Source organism: Scyliorhinus canicula, chromosome 3 (genome assembly GCF_902713615.1).
Source record: "Scyliorhinus canicula chromosome 3, sScyCan1.1, whole genome shotgun sequence".
NCBI classification, from domain to species: domain Eukaryota; kingdom Metazoa; phylum Chordata; class Chondrichthyes; order Carcharhiniformes; family Scyliorhinidae; genus Scyliorhinus; species Scyliorhinus canicula.
In genome coordinates, this window is record NC_052148.1 from 231,211,053 (window position 1) to 231,237,090 (window position 26,038).

Sequence of the window (26,038 nt, forward strand, 5' to 3'; positions counted from 1 at the left end):
ATGGCACTGAGGTTGCAAACAGCCTGACAACCTCAGACAGTTTCCAGGGGGAGGGGTGGAACTAGTGACAGTGGAACAGAATTTTGACCGGGATTGAAGACTTCTTATCAACACTTTATTTCGTAGAAATTTATGCTCCTCTGGCGTGGGTGTTCGATAAGTAGTCTGACAATTCAGAAAGAGTGGAGCGGTTGAGAGTTGTTGATGGGGTAGAGCTGGGAGTGGTCAGCATGCGTGTGGAGATCAATGTTGTGTTTTTGGAGAATGTTGTAGGAGGGCAAGATGCTGATGATAAATAGGAGCGGGGCAATGGGAATGGAAAGAGAAGCCATTGATAGCGATTCTTACCTAGGCTATGATTACCTAGATGAGAATGAAACCATGCAGTATCACCTAGCTGGACAATGGTGGAGTGGGGTTGGATGGTATTTTCAATTGTATCAAAGGCTGCAAACAGGCTGAGAATGATGAGTAGAATAGTTTTCCTTTTGTCGTGGTTACATCGTATGCCATTTGAAACTTTTATAATAGCTGTTTTGGTGATCCGATGGGCAGAAACCTGATTGGAGGACTCCAATCATGAAATTTCAGGAAAGCTGGGCATGAATTTGAGGAAGCGACAGCACATTGGAAGACTTTGGACTGTAAAGGGATGTTGGAGATGGATGGTACTTTGCAAGGACAGAGGAGTCAGTGGTTGGTCTTCTGAGGCAATGCTGGTAATGGCAGATTGGAAGGAAAGTGAGACACAGAACCTGAAGAGATAAAACTGTTAACAATATTGAATAACATGAAAGCCAGAAGGAAAGTCGGGTAGTCAGCAGTTTAGTAGGAATATGGTTGAGGGAGCAGGAGATGAGTTTCCTCCTGAACAAATGAGCTCAGACATGAGACAGGAGGAAACTGGAGATAGATGCAAGTTCAGAACTAGGACAGGGAGCCTTGGAAAAGGGCTGGAGAAGGGAAGGTAATGATGGATGCAGTTGATAGGATGATCTCAATCTTGCTGATAAAGTCCATAAGCTCCTTGTGCTCTTCATTGGAGGTGAAGGCGGAGGAAATGAGGATTGCACTCCCAAGATAATCTTGGAACAGTAGGCAGACATAGTAGATGAGAACAGGGCCCAATAATGTTTGATGTGATCCAACCGGATCTGGTGGTTTAGCCATTCAAGTTCTTGTCCCTTGAACTGGAAGAAACCAGTGATGAGGACTGTACTGCGGGAATGGTCAGTCTAAGAGAGAGACCAGTGGTTTTAATGGGGCTTAGGAAACAAGTTGATAATGTGGTTGAGTAGATCAGTAGCTGAAGAAATGTGGTATACAGACCAAAGGTTAGATTGTTGGGAATTTGAGAGGACAGTTCTCAATAAGCTGGGAGGAGTGTGTTCTCCAGGTGTGAATATAGAAGGAACTAGCATTTGGAGGAGGAAGTGGGTGTTGGGTGGAGAGTGATACAAGGAAATAATTAGGAAAAGCTTTATCTGCGATTAATACTGTGGGGGTATTGAGGCCATGTGAGATGGCAAGGTCAAGGAGGTGGCCATGAACATGGGCTGGGGTGTTACATGGAGAGTGAGAAAAATGAAGAATACGAGGATAGTGAATTCAGAAGGTAGAGAACATGATGAATTGAGATGAAGGTTAAAATCACCTGAAACTCTTGGTTGGTCCCTAGCCAGAGGGAAATCCTGAGCGCAGGGGCACAGCCACAAGGTAAGTGTGGTCGGTCCCACAAGAGTGGGGAACAGAAAACCCCATCGGAATAGACACCTGGAACGTCAGGGGACTTAATCGCCCAAGATCCAGAGTCTTTTCCACCTGAAAAGTCTGAGAACCGGCATAGTCTTCCTGCAGGAGACCCACCTGAGGGAGAAGGACAGTCTGCGGGTAAGAAAAAGCTGGGGGGCAGATGTACCATTCGTGCTACGGGACGAGGGCTAGGAGGTGGCCTTACTGCTCAATAAGAGAACAGCATTTGTAGCTACGAGGATGGTTAAGGATCAAGGGGAACAGTACATCATGGTCAATTGTGTCATCGAAGGGGCACCAGTGGGCCTTGCAAACGTGTATGCTCCCAACTGGGACAACGCGGAATTCATGAAGAAAGCCACAGCTAAAATCCCCGACATAGACACACACCGATTCATCATGTGGCGGGGGGGGACTTTAACTGTGTACAGGACCCATAGACAGTCCGATCAAACCCCAAATTGGGGGAAAAGTTCAAACATGGTGAAGGAACTGGGTGTGTTCATGGAACAGATGCGGGCAGTGGATCCATGGATGTTCACACACTCAGGGGAGAAGGAGTTATTCTCCCAGGTACACATGGTATATACTTGGATCGACTTCTTTGTAGTGGAGAAAACGTGCTTCCGGGGCAGTAGGAGCGGAGTATTCTACGATTGTAATCTCCGACCACGCTCCACGCAATGTGGAAGTGAGGTTGGATGTGCAATATTTAATCTGGGAGGACTGAAATCTGACACGGAGAGAAAGTGGGAAAAATTCCCCCTACAATGACAGCCATCAATACAGGTGAGCACCAGTTACTGTAATATCTTTGACTTTCATAACATGGTTCTGACTATTAAATAATTCAGCATGTTAATATTTGTAAGATCCCATTTTACAACGAATGATGATGACTACAAAATAGAAGTGCTAGCTAGTTTCCATTTCTCTGATTATTCCCCTTTCTATTTGTCTCTAAGATTTTAGAAGTTCATTACTCTCTGTGATTCTAAGGCACCTGTGTTTTTTGTTTTAGGTACTTTGGAGAAAGTGAAGCAAGATTGAGACAGATCTTTGCAGAAGCTACTCAATGGTAACTCAGTGCGAGAAATACTAATCATTGTAATTAGCATGAAAGATTAATAGAATGCAGGAGCACATTTGTCCCATTTTTGACCACATGACTACTTTTCCATAGCAAACCTAAACAAATCCTATGGCGTTCACACTTTCCCGTAACTGTGTGTAATCTTCAAATATTTATTCAATTTTCACTCTTTGTCTCGTCAACCTTCAATGTAGCAAAATTTCCCATACTCCCTCTCCTGACTCTTAGAGGTGATTTGAAATTGGTAACTCCTTGTCACTGAATCTACAGAGGAAACCTGTTAACTCAAAAAAAAAAATCTGGTAAATCTTTATTTACACTCAATGGCTTTAATGAGATGCGCACAATTGCACCTAGTGTTTTAACTGTTTTATTCAAAATTATCATAAGAAAACCCCTGTTGTTGCCTATTTAGAAACACAAAGCACAAGTTAGCATTGCTAAATTGGGGGAGGCTAATTATAACAATATTAGGCAAGAACAAAATAATCTAGATTATGGGTGGATTTTGAGGGTAAATCAACGTCTGTCATATGGGAGGCTTTCAACTTCAGGATTGGCATGTTCCTCTTGTGAGGAAGAAGGATAAGTACGGCAAGTTTCGGCAACCTTGGATCACGAGGATTACTGTGAACCTAGTCCAAAAGAAAAAGAAAGCATTTGTCAAAGGCTGGGAACAGACGTAGCTCGTGAGGAATATCAGGAAGTGAAAATTTATTTCTTCATCTCCCCTCTAGGCCTTTTGCCAATACTTATGAATCCATGACCTTTAGTTATTGATTCACACCCCAGAAGGAATCTCTTTCCTTATTTTTTCTATCAAAATTTCTCATCATCCTGAAAACCTCTGTTGTTGCCATTACAGACTTGGTTGAGAGAGGGATACAATTGGCAGCTAAACGTTCCAGGATTTAGATGTTTCAAGTGGGATAGAGGGGGATATAAAAGGGGTGGGGGAGTTGCATTACTGCTTAAAGAGAATATCACAGCTGTACTGCCAGAGGACACCGCGGAGGGCTCATGCAGCGAGGCAACATGGGTACAGCTCAGGAACAGGAAGGGTGCAGTCACAATGTTGGTGGTTTATTACAGGCCTCCCAATAGCCAGCGGGAGATAGACGAGCAGATATGTAGTCAGATTTTCGAAAGGTGTAAAAGCAACAGGATCGGCGTGGTGGGTGATTTTAACTTTCCCTATATTGACTGGGACTCACTTAGTGCTAGGGGCTTGAATGAGACAGTGTTTGTAAGAAGCATCCAGGAGGGATTCTTGAAACAATATGCAGATAGTCCAACTAGGGAATGGGCCATACTGGATCTGGAATTGGGGAAAGAGGTGGTCAAAGTTTCAGTAGGGGAGCATTTCGGGAACAGTGACCATACTTCAGTAAGTTTTAAGGTACTATTGGATAAAGATACGAGTAGTCCTCGGATGAAGGTGCCAAATTGGGGTACGGCTAAATATAACAATATTAGGCAAGAGCCGAAGAATCCAGATTGGGGGTGGATGTTGGAGGGTAAATCAACATCTGGCATGTGGGAGGCTTTCAAATGTCAGTTGAAAGGAATTCAGGACCGGCATGTTCCTCTGAAGAAGAAGGATAAGTATGGCAAGTTTCGGGAGCCTTGGATAACGAGGAATATTGTAAACCTAGTCCAAAGAAAAAGAAAGCATTTGTAGAAGCTGGAACAGATGTAGCTCATGAGGGATATAAGGAGGCAGAACAAACACACAAGTTTATTTGTTTAGTTACTCAATAAATGATTTGCTTTCATTGGACAACTACGAGTGTTAGTCAACATCAAGTTTAAGGGCATCTTGGGATGAAGCAAATGAGTAACATATGTTACAGTAAGTAATATAACAGAGGGCATTAGCTATGAGGGGAGGTTAGATAAACTCGGTTTGTTCTCATGGAATGACGGAGGTTGAGGGGGTGACCTGATAGAGGTCTACAAAATTATGAGGGGCATGGACAGAGTGGATAGTCAGAAGCTTTTACCCGGGGTGGAAGAGTCAATTATATGGGGATATAGGTTGACGGTGCGAGGGGCAAAGTTTAGAGGAGATGTGAGAGGGAAGGTTTTTACACAGCTGGTCGTGGCTGCCTGGAACTCGCTGCTGGAGGAGGTGGTGGAAGCTGATACGATAGTGACGTTTAAGGGGCATCTTGACAAATACATGAATAGGATGGGAATAGAGGGATCCAGATCCGGAAGTGTGGAAGGTTTTAGGTTAGACGGGCAGCGTAGTCGATGCAGGCCTGGAGGGCGGTAGAGCCTGTTCCTGTGCTGTACTTTTCTTTGTTCTTTTGTCATCTCTTAACCTTGCCTGTTCTAAGGAAAACGTTCAGCCTCACTTCATAACTGCAGCCTTTCAACGCTGATAAATCTCCCCAGTAATACTGTTTCCAATGACTTTGCATTTTTCCTGAAGTGTTGGTCCCTGAATTGTCGTTGAAGCTCCAACTGAGACTGAACCATGGATTTTTGCCATTCTTCTCCAATACTAGCAAAACCCATTTGCCCAGATTATTTGTTTTCTGCCTGCTTCTAAATGATATTCTGTAGCCTATTGCTATCCTTAGCACTATCTAGTACTTTGCCGAGTTTTATTTCACCACAAACTTGATAATGTTGCTCGCTCCGCCTGAGTAAGTAATTTTTGAAAATTGTGAAGAGTAATTGATTGTGGCCAATGCCTCTGCTTTCTTACCTTAATTCAGCAATCCGGGATGCAAACAGTCATTGGTGGTACGGAACTTGAGTATTGCTGAATACTTGCTTTTGTCCTAACGAGTGCAAGTCAAAAAGCTGGAGCACTGTCAGCAGTATTCAAATCTAGGGTGCCTTCCACCTGGACCAGTTGACTTATCAACTTTCAGTAATAATCTTTTTAGTATGTCTTCTCAATTTATTACAATCCTGTCTGCAACTTCCCTCTCTTTTAGTGAAATCTTGTATTATCTGTTTCCTTTGTGAAAACGGATACAAAGTACTTGATTAATGCTTTTTGCACATCTTCTGCTTCATCATGAAGGTTTTCCTTTGTGTCCCTAGTAGGCCCAGCTTTTTTCCTAGCTAATTATTTACACTTAGAATACATTTTGGGTCTCAAATTAATGATGCCTGCTAACTTTTTCATGTCACCCTTTTTGCCTTCCATATGAACTTTCTGAATTCTCTCCTGTGCATTCCGTTCTCTTGCATACTAACTGAATCTCGCTCCTGTAATTTGGCATAAGCTTCCTTTTCTGTTTTAACTTTTGTTTGTTGTCTTCCAATATTCATTATCTTTGGATGCCCTCCCTTTTTCCTTGAAAGGAATATGCCTAGCTTTTACATGAACCACACCATAACTCCATTTAGTAATCTGTGCCTTCAGGTCACCAATCTTATTAGTTAAATTATGCATACTTATAAACACACAATTAAGTATCTCCTTTGTTAACTTTGCTGTTTTCCTCAACCTGGGCTCTGCAGTTTTGATATTTCTAATTTTATTGTTGTTATTCTGCTTGTTCCTGTTTCCCATCTCCCTGCTAAATTAGTTTAAAACCTCCCTAGTAGAAGTCATTAACCTCTCAATGAGAACAGTGATCTCAGCTTTGTTCAGATGCAAGAAATAGATTTCATTTTTTTTCATAGAATTTACAGTGCAGAAGGAGGCCATTCGGCCCATCGAGTCTGCACCGGCTCTTGGAAAGAGCACCCTACCCAAGGTCCACACCTCCACCCTATCCCCATAACCCAGTAACCCCGCCCAACATTAAGGGCAATTTAGGACACTCGGCAATTTAGTATGGCCAATCCACCTAACCTGCACATCTTTGGACTGTGGGAGGAAACCGGAGCACCTGGAGAAAACCCACACGGGGAGAACGTGCAGACTCCGCACAGACAGTAATCCAAGGCGGTAATCGAACCTGGGACCCTGGAGCGGTGAGGCAATTGTGCTAGCCACTAGGCTACCGTGCTGTCATCAATCTATCTTGTAGAGGTGTCTCTTCCCTCAGAAACTATCCAAGAATCTGAAATCCAACCTCTTGCACCACTTCTTCAGCCATGCATTAGCTTTGCTATATTTCTGTCTCCATGCACACTGGCATATAGCAGTGTGAGTTATACAGAGATTACTGCCTTTTGAGATAGCTCCTGAAACTATGCTTGAAGGACCTCAACGCCTTTTCTCCCAATGTCATTAGTTCCAATATGGACTACCACTTTTGGCTGTCCCCTTCTTGCAGAGTATCCTGCATCCGCTCAGTGATACCCTTTGCATTGTCACCAGGCAGCCAATATACCCCTCATGGAATCATGTTAATGGTCACAGAAAAGTGTTTATTTCCCTAAGGCTACAGTGTTTGATTCTTGCTCCATTTTTCTAAGAAACCCTCGACTTCCCTGATGATCAAAACTGAAAACTCCTGAGCGAGTACCATCAGTTTGGGGGATTTCTGCGCTTCCTCTTGATCTGTCTGGTGGTCATTCATTCCCTCACCCCCTGCACTTTCTGTAATTGTGGTGTTACCACATTGGAGAAGGTACTCTCCGGCTCCCGGATGTGCCTGCAGTCACTCCTCTGAAGTGGAACTTGAGCACCTGGCGATTATTTCAATCGCACATGGTTATCTGAGACTAAAGAAATATCCTGGAATTCCCTCATTGAACAACAGATCTCAGCTGGCCTACCATAGTAGTCAAACCACTGACTTCGAAATTAGTGAAATCATGGTCACTAAAACATTTCACACAACTTATTCAAAAAAAGGGTAAAGAATAGACATACAAGACTCTGAGGCACCGACCTGTAGAATTCTAAGAAAATGACCGCTGACAGAGTTTCATAAATAGTAGAAAATTTACTAAAGGCACTGAAAACTATATTATCAATGAAAGTACAATAGAAACGACTTCTGGTGGCGGCTATGAAGACGTAGGTCACACATTTGGTGGCTCCACCTCGGTTCGGCCCTATGGACCTTTTCCCCTGATTTTTGTTTTTTATCGGACTTGATTCGGTAAATTGATGGTGGAGGCAGTTGTGGAGTGGATTCCTACATCAGTGCATGGAGAGGCGGACTAGAAGTGCTCGCAAAGCAAGAAATAGATGAACAGAGAAGGCTTAGGCTGAAGCTGCAGCGGGAGAAAGCATGGCGGTCGACCGGAGTCCTGGATTGTCGACCCAGCAGTCGACGGAGCAGCTGATGCAGTTTATTCAGGAGGGCTTCGCCAAGCAGAAACAGGAATGCTTGGACCCGATTAAAGAATCGATTGCACGGCTGGAACTTAGATTGGATGCCCAAGACTGGGCGATCCAGAAAGTAGAGAAGGCACTGGCTAAGCAGGAGGAACATCAAACTGCGGTGGAGTTGGAGGTGGGGATGCTGAGTGACCAGCAGAAAAGGCTCCAGGAGAAGGTGGAGGATCTAGAGAATAGGTCCCGCCGGCAAAACTTGAGAATCTTGGGTCTCCTGGTGGGGTCCGAAGGAGCGGACCCTGAGGCGCACATAGCGGGCATGTTTGAGAAGTTACTGGGGGATGGCACGTTCTCCCGACCCTTGGAGGTGGACAGGGCGCACAGAGCGCTCGCGAGGAAGCCACGAGTAGGGGACTACTCAAGGGCAATGGTGGTGAGATTCCACAGATACTTGGACAAGGAGCATATCTTATGGTGGGCCAGGCAGACACTGAGTTGTAAATAGGGAACAGTATCCTGCGGATCCATCAGGATCTGAGTGCGGATGTAGCCAGGGGAAGAACACGATTCAATCAGATAAAGTCGACCCTTTTAAAGAAAAAGGTGAAATTTGGATTGCTGCATCCGGCATGTCTTTGGGTCACGTATAAGGATCAACATTTTTATTCTGAGTTGCCCGAGGAAGTGATGGACTTCGCTAGAAGGAAAGGACTGGTGGCGGACTGAGGTCTTTGAACTTTGCTGCAGTCCTCGTGCTTAAAAAGTTTCTTGTTTTTTGGACGTTATCTGTAATGCCATTCTGTACTGATTTGGGGCCTGTTGCAGAGCTGAGTGAGTTAAAGTTTACATTTGCACTGATGGGGGATGGAGGTATGTTTGTTAGATGTTGGATCTTCTGTTTGATCTTTTCTTTGTTTCTTGTGTTTTTTTTCAGGTAATTGTGTTGGGATTGCTTTTCTTTTGACCATGTGTGTCCGAGCGGGGGGGGGGGGGGGGGGGGGGGGGGGGGAACAATAGGTGAGAGAACAACTGACGCCATGGGCGGGGGTCACCAAGCCAGCTGGGCGGTCTAGCTCATGGAAGCGCAGTGGGGGGTGAGCAGATGTTATGCTTGTTGAAGGGATTGGTTTACATAGTGCTGTTACTGGAAGGGAGGGAATGTTCTGCCGATGGGAGAGGGACGTTTGCTGTGGGACATAAAGGAGGTCGGGAGCGGGGGCGGGCCAGCGGATGCGTGGGGCACGGGCTGGAGACTGGCCCAAGAAAGGTGATGGCTGATTGGTGAAGTGGGCAGCAGGGTGGGCGGGTGCGATGAGCGCCCCCCCCCCCAAACTAGGCTGATCACATGGAATGTGAAAGGGCTAAATAGGCCGGTTAAGAGGGCACGCTCATTCACGCATTTGAGGGGACTGAAGGCGGATGTGGTAATGTTACAGGAGACGCACCTTAGAGTAACTGATCAGATCAGATTAAAGAAGGGATGGGTCGGACAGGTTTTTCACTTTGGGCTGTACTCGAAGACTAGGGGGGTTGCGATCCTGATTAATGAGCGAGTGGTATTTGAGGCGGGAAGAATAGTTATGGATGTGGGAGGCTGGTACATTATGGTCATTGGGAAGCTGGGGGGGTTGCCGGTGGTGCGAGTGAATGTGTACACGCCAAATTGGGATGATGTGGAGTTTATAAAGAGGATGTTGGGGAAGATCCCAGACCTGGATTCGCATAAGTTGGTCATGGGAGGGGACTTTAACACACTTATCGACCCTGGGTTGGACCGGTCGAGCTCCGGGACTGGGAGGGTGCCAGCAATGGCGAAGGAGCTAAAGGGATACATGGAGCTAATGGGGGGCGGGGAGAGGGGGGGGAGCAGCCGAGAGTGAAGGAATTCTCCTTCAACTCACACGTGCATAAAGTGTACTCCCGGATTGATTTTTTAATTTTGAACAGGGCTCTACTGACGGGGGTAGTGGACACGGGGTATTTGGCGATCACAATCTCATCATGCCCCGCACTGAATTGACCTACAGGTTATCAAGGAGAGTAGCCAGCGCCCACACTGGAGGCTGGACGTGGGACTTTTAGCTGATGAAGAGGTGTGCGGGCGGCTGAGGAAATGTATTTAGAACTACCTGGAAGTCAATGACACGGGTGTAGTTTCTGCGGCAGTGGTCTGGGAGGCATTGAAGGTGGTGGTCAGAGGGGAGCTGATCTCGATACTGGCCCACAGGGAAAAGGTAGACAGAGCTGAGACGGATCGACTGATAAAGGAGATATTGCAGGTCGACAGGAGGTATGCGGAGGCTCCAGAGGCAGGGCTTCTAAGGGAGTGACAGAGGCTACAGACGGAGTTTGGCTTGTTAACTACAGGGTGGGCGGCGGAGCAGCTGAGGAAGGCAAGGCGGGCGATCTATGAACATGGGGAAAAGGCCAGTAGAATGTTTGCGCAGCAGCTCAGAAAGAGGGAGGCAGCCTGGGAGATAGGGAAAGTAAAGGACGGGGACAGGGTTCAAGGCGTTTTACAGTAGGTTGTATGAGTCGGAACCCCCAGCTGCGCCGGAGGGGATGGGGCACTTTTTACGGGGTCTGAATTGGGGTTGGTAGAAGGGCTGGGGGCCCCGATCGGGTTTGAGGAAATAGCAGAGGGGCTGAAGGCCATGCAGTCGGGTAAAGCCCCGGAGCCGGATGGGTACCCAGTGGAGTTCTATAAAAAGTTCTCTGGGATATTGTGGCTGCTGTTGTTGAGAGCATTTAATGAGGCAAGGGAACGTGGGTGCTTCCCCTGACGATGTCACATGCCACAATCTCATTGATCCTGAAGCGGGATAAGGACCCGGAGCTATGTGGGTCCGACAGACAGATAGATAGATAGATAGATAGAGAAATACAGCACAGAACAGGCCCTTCGGCCCACGATGTTGTGCCGAACTTTTGTCCTAGGTTAATCATAGCATTTTGGACACTAAGGGCAATTCATCATGACCAATCCACCCAACCTGCACATCTTTGGACTGTGGGAGGAAACCGGAGTACCCGGAGGAAACCCACGCACACACGGGGAGGATGTGCAGACTCCACACAGACAGTGACCCAAGTAGAAATCGAACTTGGGACCCTGGAGCTGTGAAGCAATTGTGCTATCCACAATGCTACCGATCTCCCTACTAAATGTGGACGCCAAACTGCTGGCCAAAATCTTGTCCTCTTGGATTCCGTGTTCCGGACGTCATTGGGGAGGACCAGACAGGATTTGTTAAGGGTCGGCAGTTGGTGGCCAACATAAGAAGGTTGTTAAATGTGATTATGATGCCCCTAGAAGCTAGGGATGTGGAGGTAGTTGTCGCAATGGATGCAGAAGGCTTTTGATCGGGTGGAATGGGAATATCTGTGGGAGGTACTGGGGCGGTTTGGATTTGGGCAGGGCTTTATTGACTGGGTCAGGCTGTTGTATCAGGCTCCGGTCGCGAGCATACGGACGAACAGGTCAACATCAGACTATTTCAGGCTGCATCGGGGGACGAGACACGGATGCCCCCACTCCCCACTGCTGTTTGCTTTAGCCATAGAGCCGCTGGAAATTGCGCTGAGAGCCTCAAGGGGCTGGAAGGGACTGGTCCGGGGGAAGTGGAACACAGAGTCTCGCTTTACGCAGACAAACTGCTCCTGTGTGTTTCGGACTCACTAGAAGGGATGGAAGAAATTATGAGGATTCTGAGGGAATTTGGCCGGTTTTCGGAGTTATAAACTGAATATGGGGAAAAGTGAGATGTTTGCGCTCCAGGCAAGGGGCAGGAGAGGCGATTGGGGAGCTGCCGTTTAGGGTGGTAGGGGGAAGCTTTCGATACCTAGGCATCCAGGTGGCGTGGGAAAAGGAACGGCTGCACAAGTTAAATTTGGCCTGATTAGTAGACCAAATGAAGGACAATTTCCAAAGGTGGGACGCGCTCCCGTTGTCACTAGCTGGGAGGGTGCAGACAGCGAAAATGATGGTCTTCCCGAGAATTCTGTTTGTGTTTCAGTGTCTCCCCATCTTTATTCCACGGTCCTCCTTTAAACATGTCAATAAGGTTATCACTGGCTTTGTATGGGTGGGTAAGACCCCGCAAGTAAAAAAGGCGGATGCTTGAGCGGAGCCGGGGGAGGGAAGGTTGGCACTGCCGAACTTTAGTAATTATTATTGGGCGGCGAATATAGCCATGATCAGGAAGTGGGTAGTGGGGGCGGGGGGGTTTGGTATGGGAGCGTGTGGAGGCAGCATCATGCAAGGGCACCAGTTTGGGAGTGTTGGTGCCTCTGCCGTTTCCACCGGCACGGTACTCCATCAGCCCTGTGGTGGTGGTGCCCCTGAGGGTCTGGGGGCAATAGAGGAGGCATGTGGGAGCAGGGGGAGCTTCGATGTGGTCTCCAATTTGTACCAATCACCGGTTTGCCCCAGGAAGGCTGGATGGAGGGTTCCGGAGAGAGCAGGGATTGAGAGGGTGGGGGGATACGTTTATGGAGAGGAGCTTTTCTATACTGAGGGAGCTGGAGGAGAAATTTGGATTGGCGAGGGGAAATTAGTTTAGGTACCTGCAGGTGCGAGATTTCCTATGCAGGCAGGTCTCCGCCTTCCTGCTCCTACCACCAAGGGGGATAAAGGATAGGGTAGTTTCTAGCGTGTGGGTGGGAGAAGGGACGGTTTCTGACATTTACAAGGAACTGTTGGGGTCAGAGGAGACACAGAGTGAGGAGCTGAAGCGCAAGTGGGAAGAGGAGTTGGGGGGAGAGATAGAGGATGATGGTCTCTGGGCGGACACGTTGAGTAGAGTCAACGCATCCACAACATGTGCCAGGCTCAGCCTGATACAATTTAGGGTCGTTCACCGGGCCCACATGACAGTGGCCCGGATGAGCAGGTTCTTTGGGGTAGGAGATGGGTGCGCAAGGTGTGCGGGAGGGCCAGCGAACCATGTCCATATGTTCTGGGCATGCCCGAAGCTTATGGGATTCTGGTAGGGGTTTGCGGATGTCATGTCCAAGCTGTTGAGGGTTCGCTTAGTTTAGAGTAGGGGGTTAGTAAAGGTGGGACCTGTAAGGGAGGAAGACAGCTTTTGCACTATGTTTATAATTTCATGCACATTGTTTATTTTGTTGTTGTTGTAAAACCATAAATACCTCAATAAAATGTTTATTTTAAAAAAACACAATGGAAACTGCCATGAAGTGAATTTCAGCCATCAAAAATGCAACACATGAAACACTGTGGCAGTGAGTTCACTTTTGAATTTCTTTCTCCGATTTCCCCATTTGTCTTGCGTTCTGACTTATCTCTCCCACTCATTCTCTGTTGCTCTCGCTGAGGCAAGCTGATATTTATTAGCCTGAAAAATTTATTTTTTGCACAACTCTGCAATTTGATTCCAAAACACTCAAATATTTCCAAATTCACATTCATGAAAGAACTGTATAATCTCTCGGATTGTGAATTGTACAAAAATGTGTTTGGAAACATGGGGGTGTTGTTGGATACATGCAAAAGATCTGATTCCATCAGATTAGATATGCCATTCGTAACAGATTTGCAAATACTACCCTTAGAATGTGACTTGCTTCTAATGCCTTGTGTCTTCTTCCAGTCAGCCATCAATTATATTCATAGATGAGCTTGATGCCATATGTCCAAAGCGGGAAGGAGCTCAACACGAAGTTGAGAAGCGAGTGGTAGCATCATTGCTCACACTAATGGACGGTATTGGCTCGGTGAGTAAATAGTAACAATTAAAAATAGTCAGATTATTGTTTACAGTAATTTTGTAGAAAATAATCATTGGTTCCTTGAATTTGTAAAGTGCAAGAGATTGTGTTGCAGATTTGACATACTGCTGTTCTTTTGCCACCTAATACAATATATCCAGGTTCCATGTATGTCACTTATTACTTTCTTTACCATTGTTGGTCAGTATGATTTCTTGTAAATTATGTTATTCACATTCAATAATGAACACCATAAAGACTGATCACCTAATTTTCAGTACATTCATGATTTTAAAGCATATGTTGCTAAAGTAAAGAATCTCGATGAAGGCATTCCTAGGGTGTTGTGAGTTTCAGAAATCTCTCTGCGTTATTTTTCCAATTCGTGGCAACACAGAACTCTGACTAAATCACTGCAAGTTGTTCTTCTGTATACCCTATATTGTTGAGTAGAATTTACCGTGGGTAGTATTTGGAACTGACAATTCCACTCTTTACAATAGTATTCATTGCACCTTCTTTTGCCTGTCTTCTTTTCATTTCTGAAATGTAGTTCAGTAGATTCTAGTTATTTTTCATATCTCACTCAAGTTTTTATTTGTGAGCATAGGCATTGAGTGTTTTGTGTGTGGGACATCAAAGCTCAGTCCGATCCTGCCCTGATTTTCCGTTGGTATCACAGGACAGCGACCTAAACCAATTTGTGCTTCCCTAACCCAGAGCACAGAGGCCAGATGAGACACCCCTACTGTTGTCCCAACTTAATTCAGCTAACACTTCAGATCAGGAATTGAAGCTTGAACTTTCCTGTTCTAAATGGTTTGCTTACTGAGTGTTTTAATCAATTAATTCAGTGGAAATAAATTTTTTTATCTGTAGTTTAGAGAGATCATAGGGTAATGTCTTGTATTTAAAAATGCAGGCATTGTTTCAGAGATGCATAGATTCAATTATCTGTGGAAATTGAAAATATATGTTAGCCACAGGGAGCTTGCTGTTTCATTGGGGGCAGGTTACTGCAGAAGATTTGGAATTGCAAAATCGAAAGGCTTGCTGCAGCTTAAAGGAAAGTTTTAAAAAAATTTTTACTAGCCAAATTACAAATGTATTTAATTTGTATTCAAAGAACGGTCATAGAAGTGCTACAACACATCAAAGCCTCCATTTTCATGATACTTGTGTTAAAGTATGTCTGAGCCAAGTGTGGCAGAAAAGGGTATAATTGTTAGACCCTGGGGCACCAGTTGAGCAGCATGGAGGAGGAGGTTCACACGGAGAAGTTGCTGGGTCCAGACACCTTGTTTTAATTAATTAGTTGTCCAAAGTGTACATAGGACCTTTTTTATTGATTCGTTGCTTGTGGATGTCATTGGCAAAGCCAGCATTCATTGCCAATCCCTAATTGCCTCTGAGAAGGTGGTGGCAAGCCACTGCCTTGAACAATTGCAGTCTATGTGGTATAGATACAGCCACAGTGCTGTTCAAGAGGATGTTCTTGGATTTTGATCCAGAGACAGTGAAGGAACGGTGGTGGTATATTTCCAAGTCAGGATGGTGAGTATCTTGGAAGAGAACTTCGAAATGGTGGTGTTCCCATGTCTCTTTTCCTTGTCCTTCTGGATGGTTGTAGTCTTGGGTTTGCATGATGGTGTTGAAGGAGCCTTGGCGAGTTGCTGTAGTCCATCTTGTAGATGGTACACACCTGCAACCACCACGGTATGTTAGTGTTGCAGGGAATAAATGTTTAAAGTGATGGATGGGGTGACAATCAAGTCTGGCTGTTTTTTTTCCTGGATGGTGTTGGGCTTCTTGAGTATTGCTGGAGCTGCACTCATCTGGATGCGTGGAGAGGATTTCATTATATTCCTGACTTCTGCCATGTAGACTGTGGACAGACTTTAGCGGTCAGTAGGTGCGATGCCCATTGCAGAATTTCCATCTCTGATCTGTTTTTGTGGTCACATTATTTGTCAGGCGGTTTCAGTTGAGTTTTTAGTCGATGGTGAGGTTTCAGCAATGGTAATGCCATTAAATGTCAAAGGGAGATGGTAAATTCTCTCTTGTTGAAGATTGTGTTATGTTCCTGGACTAGACCCTCAAGTTCTTGGTGAAATCCAGTTAGCAACTAGTACTTTTTGTTTAATGTAGACAAAGTTTGAGATTAAAGATACTTGCTGAGGGAATAAAGTCACAAGATTCCACGGGTTATGAACAAACAAAAACAAATTTTACAAGGTCAGAAAAATAAATCTATTTATAACATCTACCTTGAGATTTAATGTTCATGGTTAATGTGAAGTCCATTAAAAGGCAAATTGTGGTTGAATTACACAGTTAATGACAGATGTGGCCAAGACAGATTCCACGGATTTCCTAACCCACCGAAATATCAGTAAATAATTAGTCAATCTTGTTGAAAGGCTCTCGGCATTCCAGTCTTCATCTCTGAAGATTTTGCCTCTGAATTCCCTCTGAACTCTAATGGCGTCAGCAATGGCCCACCTTGTGGGGTTTCAGTTGTGTCTCCCGAGATTCCATTCCATTGGATTCCCGAATCTGCACACCCAACACCAACTCACAAGCACAAAATCAGCTCTTTAGCCGCACTGAGCAGAATTCTACTTCTCAAAGGGGTTACCTTTGCCCCAGTGATCTACAGCATGGAGTCACCAATCTTCTGCTGCCTCCTTCGATCACCAGTGCTTCTCCTGAGCCACTTAAAGTCTACCAACTGCAGCCCTTTTTTTTTGCTTGCCGTTTATCTATATACCTCGGGCGCGATTCTCCGCACTCCCGACGGTGCGGAGAATAGCGTGGCTCGTAAAATTTTACGGCCACGCTGTTCCGACGCCCTCCCGCTATTCTCCCCCCCCCCCCCCCCCCCCCCCACGCCCGACTCCCGATACGAATCGCTGCCGCCGTTTTTTTACGGCCGGCAGCGATTCTCAGCTGGTGGATGGGCCGAGTTCCCCGCCCTTTACGGCTGTTTTTACGAACGGCAAACACACCTGGTCTGGCTGTTCGTAAAAACGGCCGTAAACTGTCGATTTTTAAAACCATGGCACCGATTGGCACGGCAGTACCACGGCCGTGCCAAGGGTGCCATGGGCCCGCGATCGGTGGGCATCGATCGCGGGCAGCGGGCCCGATGCCCGCGCACTCTTTGTCCTTCCGCCGCCCCGCAGTATCCATTCGTGGGGCGGCTGAGGGGCATTCCGGCCCGCGCATGCGCGGGTTTCGCGCAAATGCGCGATGACGTCATCCGCGCATGCGCGGGCTGGAGTCATCCAATCCGCGCATGCGCGGCTGACGTCATATGACGCGTCAGCCGGCGCTAACTCTGGCAAGCGGGCTTAACGAAATTCGTTAAGCCCGCGATGCCGGAGTTTACGGCGTCGGGATGCTAGCCCCGACCGGGGACCAGAATCGGTTCCCGGTCGGGAAGGGGGGGGGGTTGGCGTCAAACCCGCCCGGATTTGACGCCAACCTTACGATTTCTCCCCATATGGGAGAATCGCGCCCCTCTTTTGTCTTAACTGAAACCTCACCCTGTTCACAAAAACTTCAGCCTTGTCTTCTGAAGTATGCTTTTCTGACTTTGCGCCTCTAATGGAAAGCTTATCCGCTGGAACCTGGGCTTGCACTTCAAATGATTTTCTGACTACAGTGCTGTTCTTTTTAATCTAACTAGTTGGCACAAGAACAAACACTGAGGTTCAAAGTTCATTCTACCATGTGCTGCAGATCAAGGATTATCATAATGACAGCAACAGAATGTATTCTTTTGTGTCAGCATGACTGAGTTGGTAGCACTCTTGTCTCCTCGTTACAAGGTACCGGGTTCAAGTCCTGCGACAAAGCTCAAGTTCAAAAAAACCAGACTGATAGTTGTGTGCAATGCTGAGGGAACACTTCACTGACTGAGGTGTTGGATGAGATGTTAAACCAAGGCCTGCTTAGGCGGGTGTAAAAGATCCCATGGCATTATTTTGAAGAGGGAGCAGAGGAGATATCCCCAGTGTGTCCTGGTCAATATTTATCCCCCAGTCAACATTAGAAAACGGATTCTCTGGTCAATGCCACATCGCTGTTTGTGACAACTTGATGTGTGTATATTTGCTGCTGTACTTCCTACATTACAACAGTGACTACTCTTCAAAATAAAAGTACCTAACTGACTGTAAAACACGTTGAGATGTCTTATGGTTGCGGAAGCCGGAATGTGGCGACTAGGGGCTTTTCACAGTAACTTCATTTGAAGCCTACTTGTGACAATAAGCGATTTTCATTTCATTTCATTTCATTTCATATGCAAGTCTTTTTTCCTTTAAATAAGGATTAAAAATTGCGGAAGGATAGAATGGCCTACATCAGTTCAGTCACTGTTGACATTTAATACTACTCAAAACTTATCCTTGCAAGCACCCTGCTCCCAGGTTGCTGCCATTGACCACAATGCCCATTTAAGCCTGACTCCTGTCATGCGAGAGCAGGTAGAAGAAAAATAAATAAGCTATGGTTCAGAGAACTGAAGCACACAGTTCAATGCATATCCTTGCTGTGGTATTGAATAGTATATCAGCAGCTGTAACGGCAATCTTTGGCAGTTCAGTCTTTGCTCAAGGCAATTTAGGTAAAGGTATATTTTGTCATCACCCTGATGAAGGTGATATGGTGGGTGGGATATTCAGCTGTCCTCATCAGTTGTACAATGCTAGTAGTTGATGAATAGCAGCTTTAGCTTTAGCAGTAAAAACATATGTCTCCTCCTTTCTATCTTGGTTACCTCCTTGTTGCACTTGATTGTCATCATCTTCCTTCTCCAGGTGCTTCATTATTGTATGTTATTGGATTATGAAGTTGTAGAGCAAACTAACAGACCATTATGATCATCTGAGACTTTTGTCAAACTGTATATAACATACATTTATATTTCAAGATATCGGAATCTTGGTTAGGAAGATGCTGTGAAGTATTCACAATGGTTTTGGATGCTTTCATCTCACTGTCTGTATTCATAGAACATAGAACAGTACAGCACAGAACAGGCCCTTCGGCCCTCGATGTTGTGCCGAGCAATGATCACCCTACTTGAACCCACGTAACCCGTATACCCGTAACCCAACAATCCCCCCATTAACCTTACACTACGGTCAATTTAGCATGGCCAATCCACCTAACCCGCACATCTTCAGTGCTGTTCGAGGTCTTCGAAGCCAGCCCTCAAGGTGTCTCCGAGGAAGCATTTTTGAAATGTTCTGATGCATCAGGTAATTAGGCCACAGTCAAATGCCTTAAAATAAATATTATTGTGATTGCCTAGGAAGCAGGCATTGACCTGCATTATCCTCCATGGCTGCTCACAGCGATCTGGATGTTGTGATTTACCAATGTTAAACTTCTGTCTTCAACAGCCATTCATTGGTGCTTGGGGGCTAGCAATAATGCTGTGCACTTTAGAGATCCCTGCTAGTTGGACAAAATCTAGGGCATGATCTAACCAAACTGGAACAGAATCCCATGATCGGCGTGTTTAGCCAAGAACACATACTATCTATTGGGACTCCGTTTCAATTTGGGGCCTCAGCGGAGGCCGAACTTAGTCCAGCTTCCTGTATTAAGGAGCTCCGCTCTCAGCCCCCAGCGCGACAACTCAAACCTCCCCAAAGCCCCAGTTCGCCTATAAGAGGGTCTTCGGTTTTTACCCAGATGGTAGTGACGTCCTGGAATGCACTGCCTAGGAGGGTGGTAGAGGGGGGTTGCCTCACATCCTTTAAAAAGTACTCGGATGAGCACTTAGCACGTCATAACATTCAAGGCTATGGGCCAAGTGCTGACAAATGGGATTAGGTAGGCAGGTCATGTGTCTTTCATGCGTTGGTGCGGAACATGAGACTTCTGTTTCAGAGGCAGAGGTGCTACCTACTGCTCCACAAAGCATCCCATGTGTGTGTTGGAGACGGAGTCAATCGTGACTTTAATCAGGAAGAGAGAAGGCTTGTAGGGCTACGGTGAAAGGGCTCTGTAGTTGGAATAGCCAGTTGGCCATTGCAGAGGGACAACCCTATGGCCTCTGCTGGAACCATTCAAAGATTCTACATGTGTATCTGTGAGGATGCCCTTGGGCGCCAGACTGGAACAGATATCCGGTGATGAGGCACTCTAAAGTCTTTCAAGTCTGTGTAGGCAACTGCCAATGAGGTGAACGCCTTTGCCATTGACCACAAAATCCAGGCTAATATTATTCAAAATGGAAGACTGAAGAAAAGATTACCTGTAAAATATGCTGAATATGTGTGCTTGGCACATGTTAGAGGAGTGTATAGTCAACACATATGTATGAGAAAAAGTGACATGCATCCTCCTCACATATGTCAATCAAAATCCTGTGACGATACATGTATGATCCACTGCAACTTTTTTCCCAGCTGTGTCTGTAATGCAGACTGAAAAAGGAAATATGGGTGTTAAGACTATGATGCAAAATGAGTTATGAAATTTTTACCCACTAAAAGTTTAACCATTTTCATTTGCCTTATTGTGGAATTATAGAAATGGTTGGGAATAATTTATTTTGAAAACAGTTGATGTCCAAACTGTTAGTAGTCAGTACAATTGTGTGGGCCACTGTGAATCAATATTATTGTGTTTAATGTAGAAAAGGTTACATAGAGATAGTCAAACTACTGACTATTCATATTGTGCATGATGAAACTCAAAACGCAAATGCTCAGCTTGATTTAAAGTCAGACATGAGGGACTCCAGTTCTCAGTGGGGTTTGGACCGCCTGCACATATGCTGGCCCAGAAGTGGCTGCACAAGCGTATTTTGCGTTCTTTTACATTCCTTGGTCTTCATGCGTGGGCTGGAAAATGGCTGCAGATGCGCAGTTGGTCTATTTTCACGTCACGTCTTTAGGTCGGGAGCCTGCCCTGCCTGCATTTGCAAGTGAGGTGACCTTGAACCAGAGCATCATTTGAGAGGTGTTCCAAGGAGCAAGACACTGGGAGGGGGACAGGGAGAAAGCATCAAGCCAAGAAGGTGATCTCAAACAAGCGAGTGGGACAGAAAGAGGGTAACCCCAGGCAGCGACACAGACAGGGATCAAAGATAGATCCCATTGAGTCAAGATAAATGACAGGAGCAGAAAGAAAGGTTCCAAGTTAAAGAAAGAGCTGCTGGGAGCTTGGGAGAAGTACAGGATATCTGAGAGGCCAGCCAAAGGTTGGTGAGTCTGTGCTGTAGGCCGTAGGGGCAAAGATACCCTTTTGGAGCCGTGGTGTTCTGCTTGGCATGGTTGAAGATCTGAAAGTGTGCTTGAAAGGTGAAGCTTAAATGTCCTCGGAGATCCAAGTGAAAAGAGTCTTCAGGTGGATCCTTGTGGAAGCCGTCCAAGCGGGAGCGACTTTTGAAGAGGCGGTTCTTCAAATGTTGAGATTGGAACCCTTTGTGAGAAAGACAGAGTTTCAGTGAGACTGGTTGGCTCACGGTGCGACAAGTGTACTGATGAGTTATTGAGAAATCCAGGGAATCTGCTTTGGTTGCATCTGTCATTTACTTTGGAATGTGGTGTGTCTGCTCACAGCTTGCCTGTTAATTCAAATATACCTCATGCTTCCTGTGAACATTAGAGTGTCATAAAATCTCTATAGTGCAGAAGGAGGCCATTCGGCCCACCTAGTCCACACCAACCCTTCGAAAGATCACCTTGCCTATGCCCAATCTCCCACCCTATCATTGTAACCATGCTCAACCTGTGGACATTTAGGGGCAATTCAGCGTGCCCAATACACCTAATCTTTGGACTGTGGGAGGAAACTGGAGCACCCTTAGGAAATTATATATCCTAATATGTTAGATCTTTCTGAATCTATATGTATCTGTAAAAAGATAGCTGGGGTGAAACAATAGTGAATATTTGAATCATTTTCTCACGTTTATATTGAGATCTTTCCATCCTTTTTTGTCTGATGCAATATAGTTTTTTCTTCTTTAATAAATGTTTTATTCAATGTTTTATTCACTAAAGGTTCAGCAGACTACTGTGAATTTGTTCAGAGATGTTCCTCCTCCCTTTTAAAATAGAAAGTTAGGATCTATAAAGCCAACTTCCCCTCTGGAATCTGACTTGTCCAGTCGTAACATCAGCTGGGATCATAACAATTGTGACATCATTGTTATCTTCTGAAGTTTGAATTTTGAGGAACTTGTACTGGGCTGGTGGAGCCTTGAGCAAGAAGGTGTAGTGAAATAAATAATAAATAATCTTCATTATTTATGTATTGATAAAATGCAATTTTTTTTTATTGTTAGGAGGGAAGTCAAGGACAGCTCCTGGTCCTTGGTGCCACCAATCGACCTCATGCCTTGGATCCAGCACTTCGGAGACCTGGACGATTTGATAAGGAAATAGAGATTGGTATCCCTAATGCTAAAGACCGTGCAGATATCTTGAAAAAGTTTCTGAAGAATGTTCCCACCTTGTTAACGGAGGTGGAGCTAACACAGCTTGCAGATGGGGCTCATGGTTATGTCGGAGCAGATCTGGCAGCAGTCTGCAAGGAAGCAGGTAACAACTATTTTTGACTCTGTTGGTCCGATGGGTTTCTATTGTTGCACCACCTTGTGGTGACCATGAGGTGGTACCGCCAAAATAACAAGCAAGCTACCTTTTTAGTTGGTGCCCTTTGAGGATTTAATCTGCTGAAGAAAAACAGAGTGAGCTGCATTCACTTTTATCTATTTTATAAAAATAAATGTCTTGCATTGAAATATTATTTCATTCCATGTCACATTGTAAGTATTTGGCAGTGAGAGCTCCTGTGCAATGTCCAATATTGTGTTAGGCAACAACGTGGCAGAAGGTTGGTTTTCACTTGCCTTTCTGCAAATCAAGAGCTCCTGCAAACGTCCCCACAGAGAATGGGTGGGGGGGAGGGGCGGTAAATCAGAGTAGTCACACTCGCTTTGTTCTAGTGTCACTTTTAATATCTGACTACAAGGTGCCATGTGAACTCTGTCCATGCAACTGGGAGAAATGGTATTGTGTTCGGCTAAATTACCACTTAATTCTTGCAAGTAGGTGTGAAGGAGCCCTGTATGTTTCCGAAGTTGGCATTACAATTTTGAAACATGGGGGAAAAAAATGGAGATGATAACATTTGGGAGAATTTAATTGTATGGGAAAAAATTAACAAAGTTAATTTGTTAAAAAAGTTCCAGACAGTTTTTGCACTGAGGTTAAGGCAAAGGAAAAGCCATTGAAACTGTTGGTTTGCGTGAATGAAGAAAACCATTTTAAGGTGACATTTTAAAGTTTATTTTCCTCGGGTGTTGCCAATCAATGCACTGGGCAGGTTTAGAAAATGATGATTTCTTATTTTATAAAAAGACTGATTTCGGGGGGGAAAAGGTGATTTATTTTTGTGGTTATCAATTTCTTTTTTCTTAGAAAACGGTGGGAGATCTGTTCTCAGGCTGCTGCTTGTGGTGTGTGGACAGTGACCCATGATAATCTCTGGGGGGTTTTTTCACTTTGGAGAAATGCATGACTTCTGCTGAATATCTCGCCACCGTAGTGTGACTGAAGTCAACAATGTTCCCATGGCTTGGCCGACTGACTCTCTACACCCCACTGCCGTGGCAGCACGGAAAGCAGAATTTGGAAGTTTTCTCTTGAAAATGCTTAGTTGTCTGTGGTATCCTTGTTGCTGACCTAGATGAGCAGTTTCAATGGCTTTAATCTCTAGGTAATGTCTGATGTAACAGATGGTAACCACAGAGCTATCTCCCAGGAAAGAAGGGTGGGTGGGGGCCAATGTAGCTTCCTCGCTACATAAGAATGCAAATTGTGATGGTTTAGGATTATTGACTGTTGCCGCTTATTGTCTCAAAATTCCTCGGTCAGTACAGCATTTTAATCCATTCAGAGATATTGGTTATCTGGATAGTAAATATATTTTGCAGTTAGTAATCGGCAGAACATGCAGATAAGTGGAGGGATTGTTTTAAACACAATCTGTATTTTAATTTTGGATTAATCGTAAACCCATCAGTGTCGTACTCGATGTTCCGCTTGCAAACAAAACCACAAGAGCACCTGCTTGAATACAAATAGTCAGAATAAATATTTGGAATGAAAACATCGATTGCTCCCCATCCTCCATTTTCTTTACCCCCCCCGCCCCCCGCTCGCCCTTCTCTCCTGGGAGATAGCTGTGGCTGTTAATCACCACCCAGTGACTGTGTGGAGTTTGCACATTTTCCCCGTGTCTGTGTGGGTCTCACCCCCAGAACCCAAAGATGTGCAGGTTAGGTGGATGGTCACTCTAAAATTGCCCCTTAATTGGAAAAAAAAATAATTGGGTACTCTAAATTTATTTTTCAAAATCACCATCCAACATCTTGCCTAGTTGGTATTTTCACGTATGAGCCTAAACAGTAAATGTTGACAGGTTGTCTTATTGTGGGGTAGTCCATGCATTTGATCCTCCTCTTCACTGAAACTCCTATATGTGGGTACCTTCCAGCAAACATCACTGGATGATGGCCAGCAACAGAAGCACTGGTTCATTCTTTTAAAAACTTGCATCCAGGGGTTGGCATAGCAAAGTCCCATTTATTACTATCACTGATCCAGATGAGATCAGCTAAACATGACAATTGTAGCAACAGAACATTTAGCCCCTCGGCATTGTTCCGCCATTCAATGAGATTGTGAACGGCCTGTGACCTAATCCGTACACCTCTTTTTGATAAACAATACCCTTGGTCAACAAAAAATTTGCCAATCACAGATTTAAAATTAACAATTGACCCACCATTAACTGCGGACAAGTGTTCCAAACTTCTGCCACCCCTCATCATGGTGGCCTAGTTTTAATTCAGCAGAAACAATTTCTTGCTTTGAAGAACTGAGTTCCGTGTCGAGCAATATATTTACCAATGGCTCATCAGGGGAAGTTCTGCAGTGGACGTTTTTAGTTTCCTATGACCTGTGCAGGAATTTCCTGGATGCTGCACGCTTTGCCCATCATGTTTTGGGAGAATCCTGCTAAAAAGCAAACTTACATTCGCAATAATGTTTTCAACTCTTCTCTGGAAAAAAATGACTGTGGCAGAGCATATATGCACCATCCTTCTGCCAGTAAAATTATTACCTTTATTTTTTGTTCATGAGATGTGAGAATCGCTGGCAATGCTAATATTTGTTGCCTATGCTAATTGGAAGGTGGGTCTCTTTCTTGAACCGTTATGGTTCATCTGATGTATGGATACCCACACTGCTGTTTGGAAGAGAGTTCCAGGATTTTGACCCAGTCAAAGTGGAGGAATGGTGATTTTGGTTTCAAGTTACAGTGGTGTGTGCCCCAAGAGTGGAACCTTCAGGTCGTGGTGTTCCCATGAGTTTGCTGCCTTGTGCTGGTAGAAGTTTTCTGGCTTGGGAGGTTCGTCACATTCCAGATTTGTGCCTTTTAGATGTTGGGAGGACTTTGAGGAGTGGGGGGTGAGTTACTTACCACAGTATTTCCAGCCTCTGACCTGCTCTTGTACTCTTGGTTAGGTAGATTGGATGTTCTGAATTCTCCCTCCGTGTAGCCAAACAGGCGCCTGAGTGTGGCGACTAGGGGATTTTCACAGTAACATTCCAGTGTTAATGTAAGCCGACTTGTGACAATAATAAAGATTATTATTATTATTATTATTATTATTACTGTGGCTGGTCCAGTTAAGTTTCTGGTCAACAATAACGCCAGGATGTTGGTTGGTGGGGGATTCCACTATGGTAGTATTGTTGAATGTCAAGGGCCATTGGTCAGATTCCCTTGCATTGAAGGTGGTCATTGCCTGACACTTCTGTGGCATGAACGTTACTTGTGACTTATCAGCCCAATCCTGAATGTTCCCAGGGTTTTACGGCATGTTGGCTGGACTGCTTCAGTATCTGAGATGTCGCGAATGACACAGAACATTGTGCAATCACCAGCAAACGGCCCCTCTGCTGACCTTATGGAGGGAAGATTAGTGATGAAACAGCTGAAGATAGTTGGACCTCAGACACTACTCCGAGGAATTTCTGTAGTTATGCCCTGAGGCTGAGATGGTTGACCTCCAACATCACAACAATCTTATTGTGCAAGCTATGACTCCAACCAGTGGAGAGATTTGCTCTTCATTCCCTTTGACTTCAAATTTGCTAGTGATCCTTGATGCCACATACAGTGCTGCCATGATCATGAGGGCAATCACTCATGCATTACCG

The 26,038-nt window shown here is 45.2% G+C and overlaps 1 protein-coding gene across 1 annotated transcript in view; it reads left to right on the forward strand.

The window, feature by feature from the left end:
* spata5 (spermatogenesis associated 5) overlaps nt 1–26,038 on the forward strand; it is a 536,428-nt gene that overhangs the window by 26,650 nt on the left and 483,740 nt on the right. Inside the window, exons 7-9 of the mRNA XM_038792393.1 lie at nt 2,774–2,830; nt 13,658–13,781; nt 22,090–22,345. Of these exons, the coding sequence (XP_038648321.1) occupies nt 2,774–2,830; nt 13,658–13,781; nt 22,090–22,345 (437 nt within the window). The remainder of the gene's footprint in view (nt 1–2,773; nt 2,831–13,657; nt 13,782–22,089; nt 22,346–26,038) is intronic.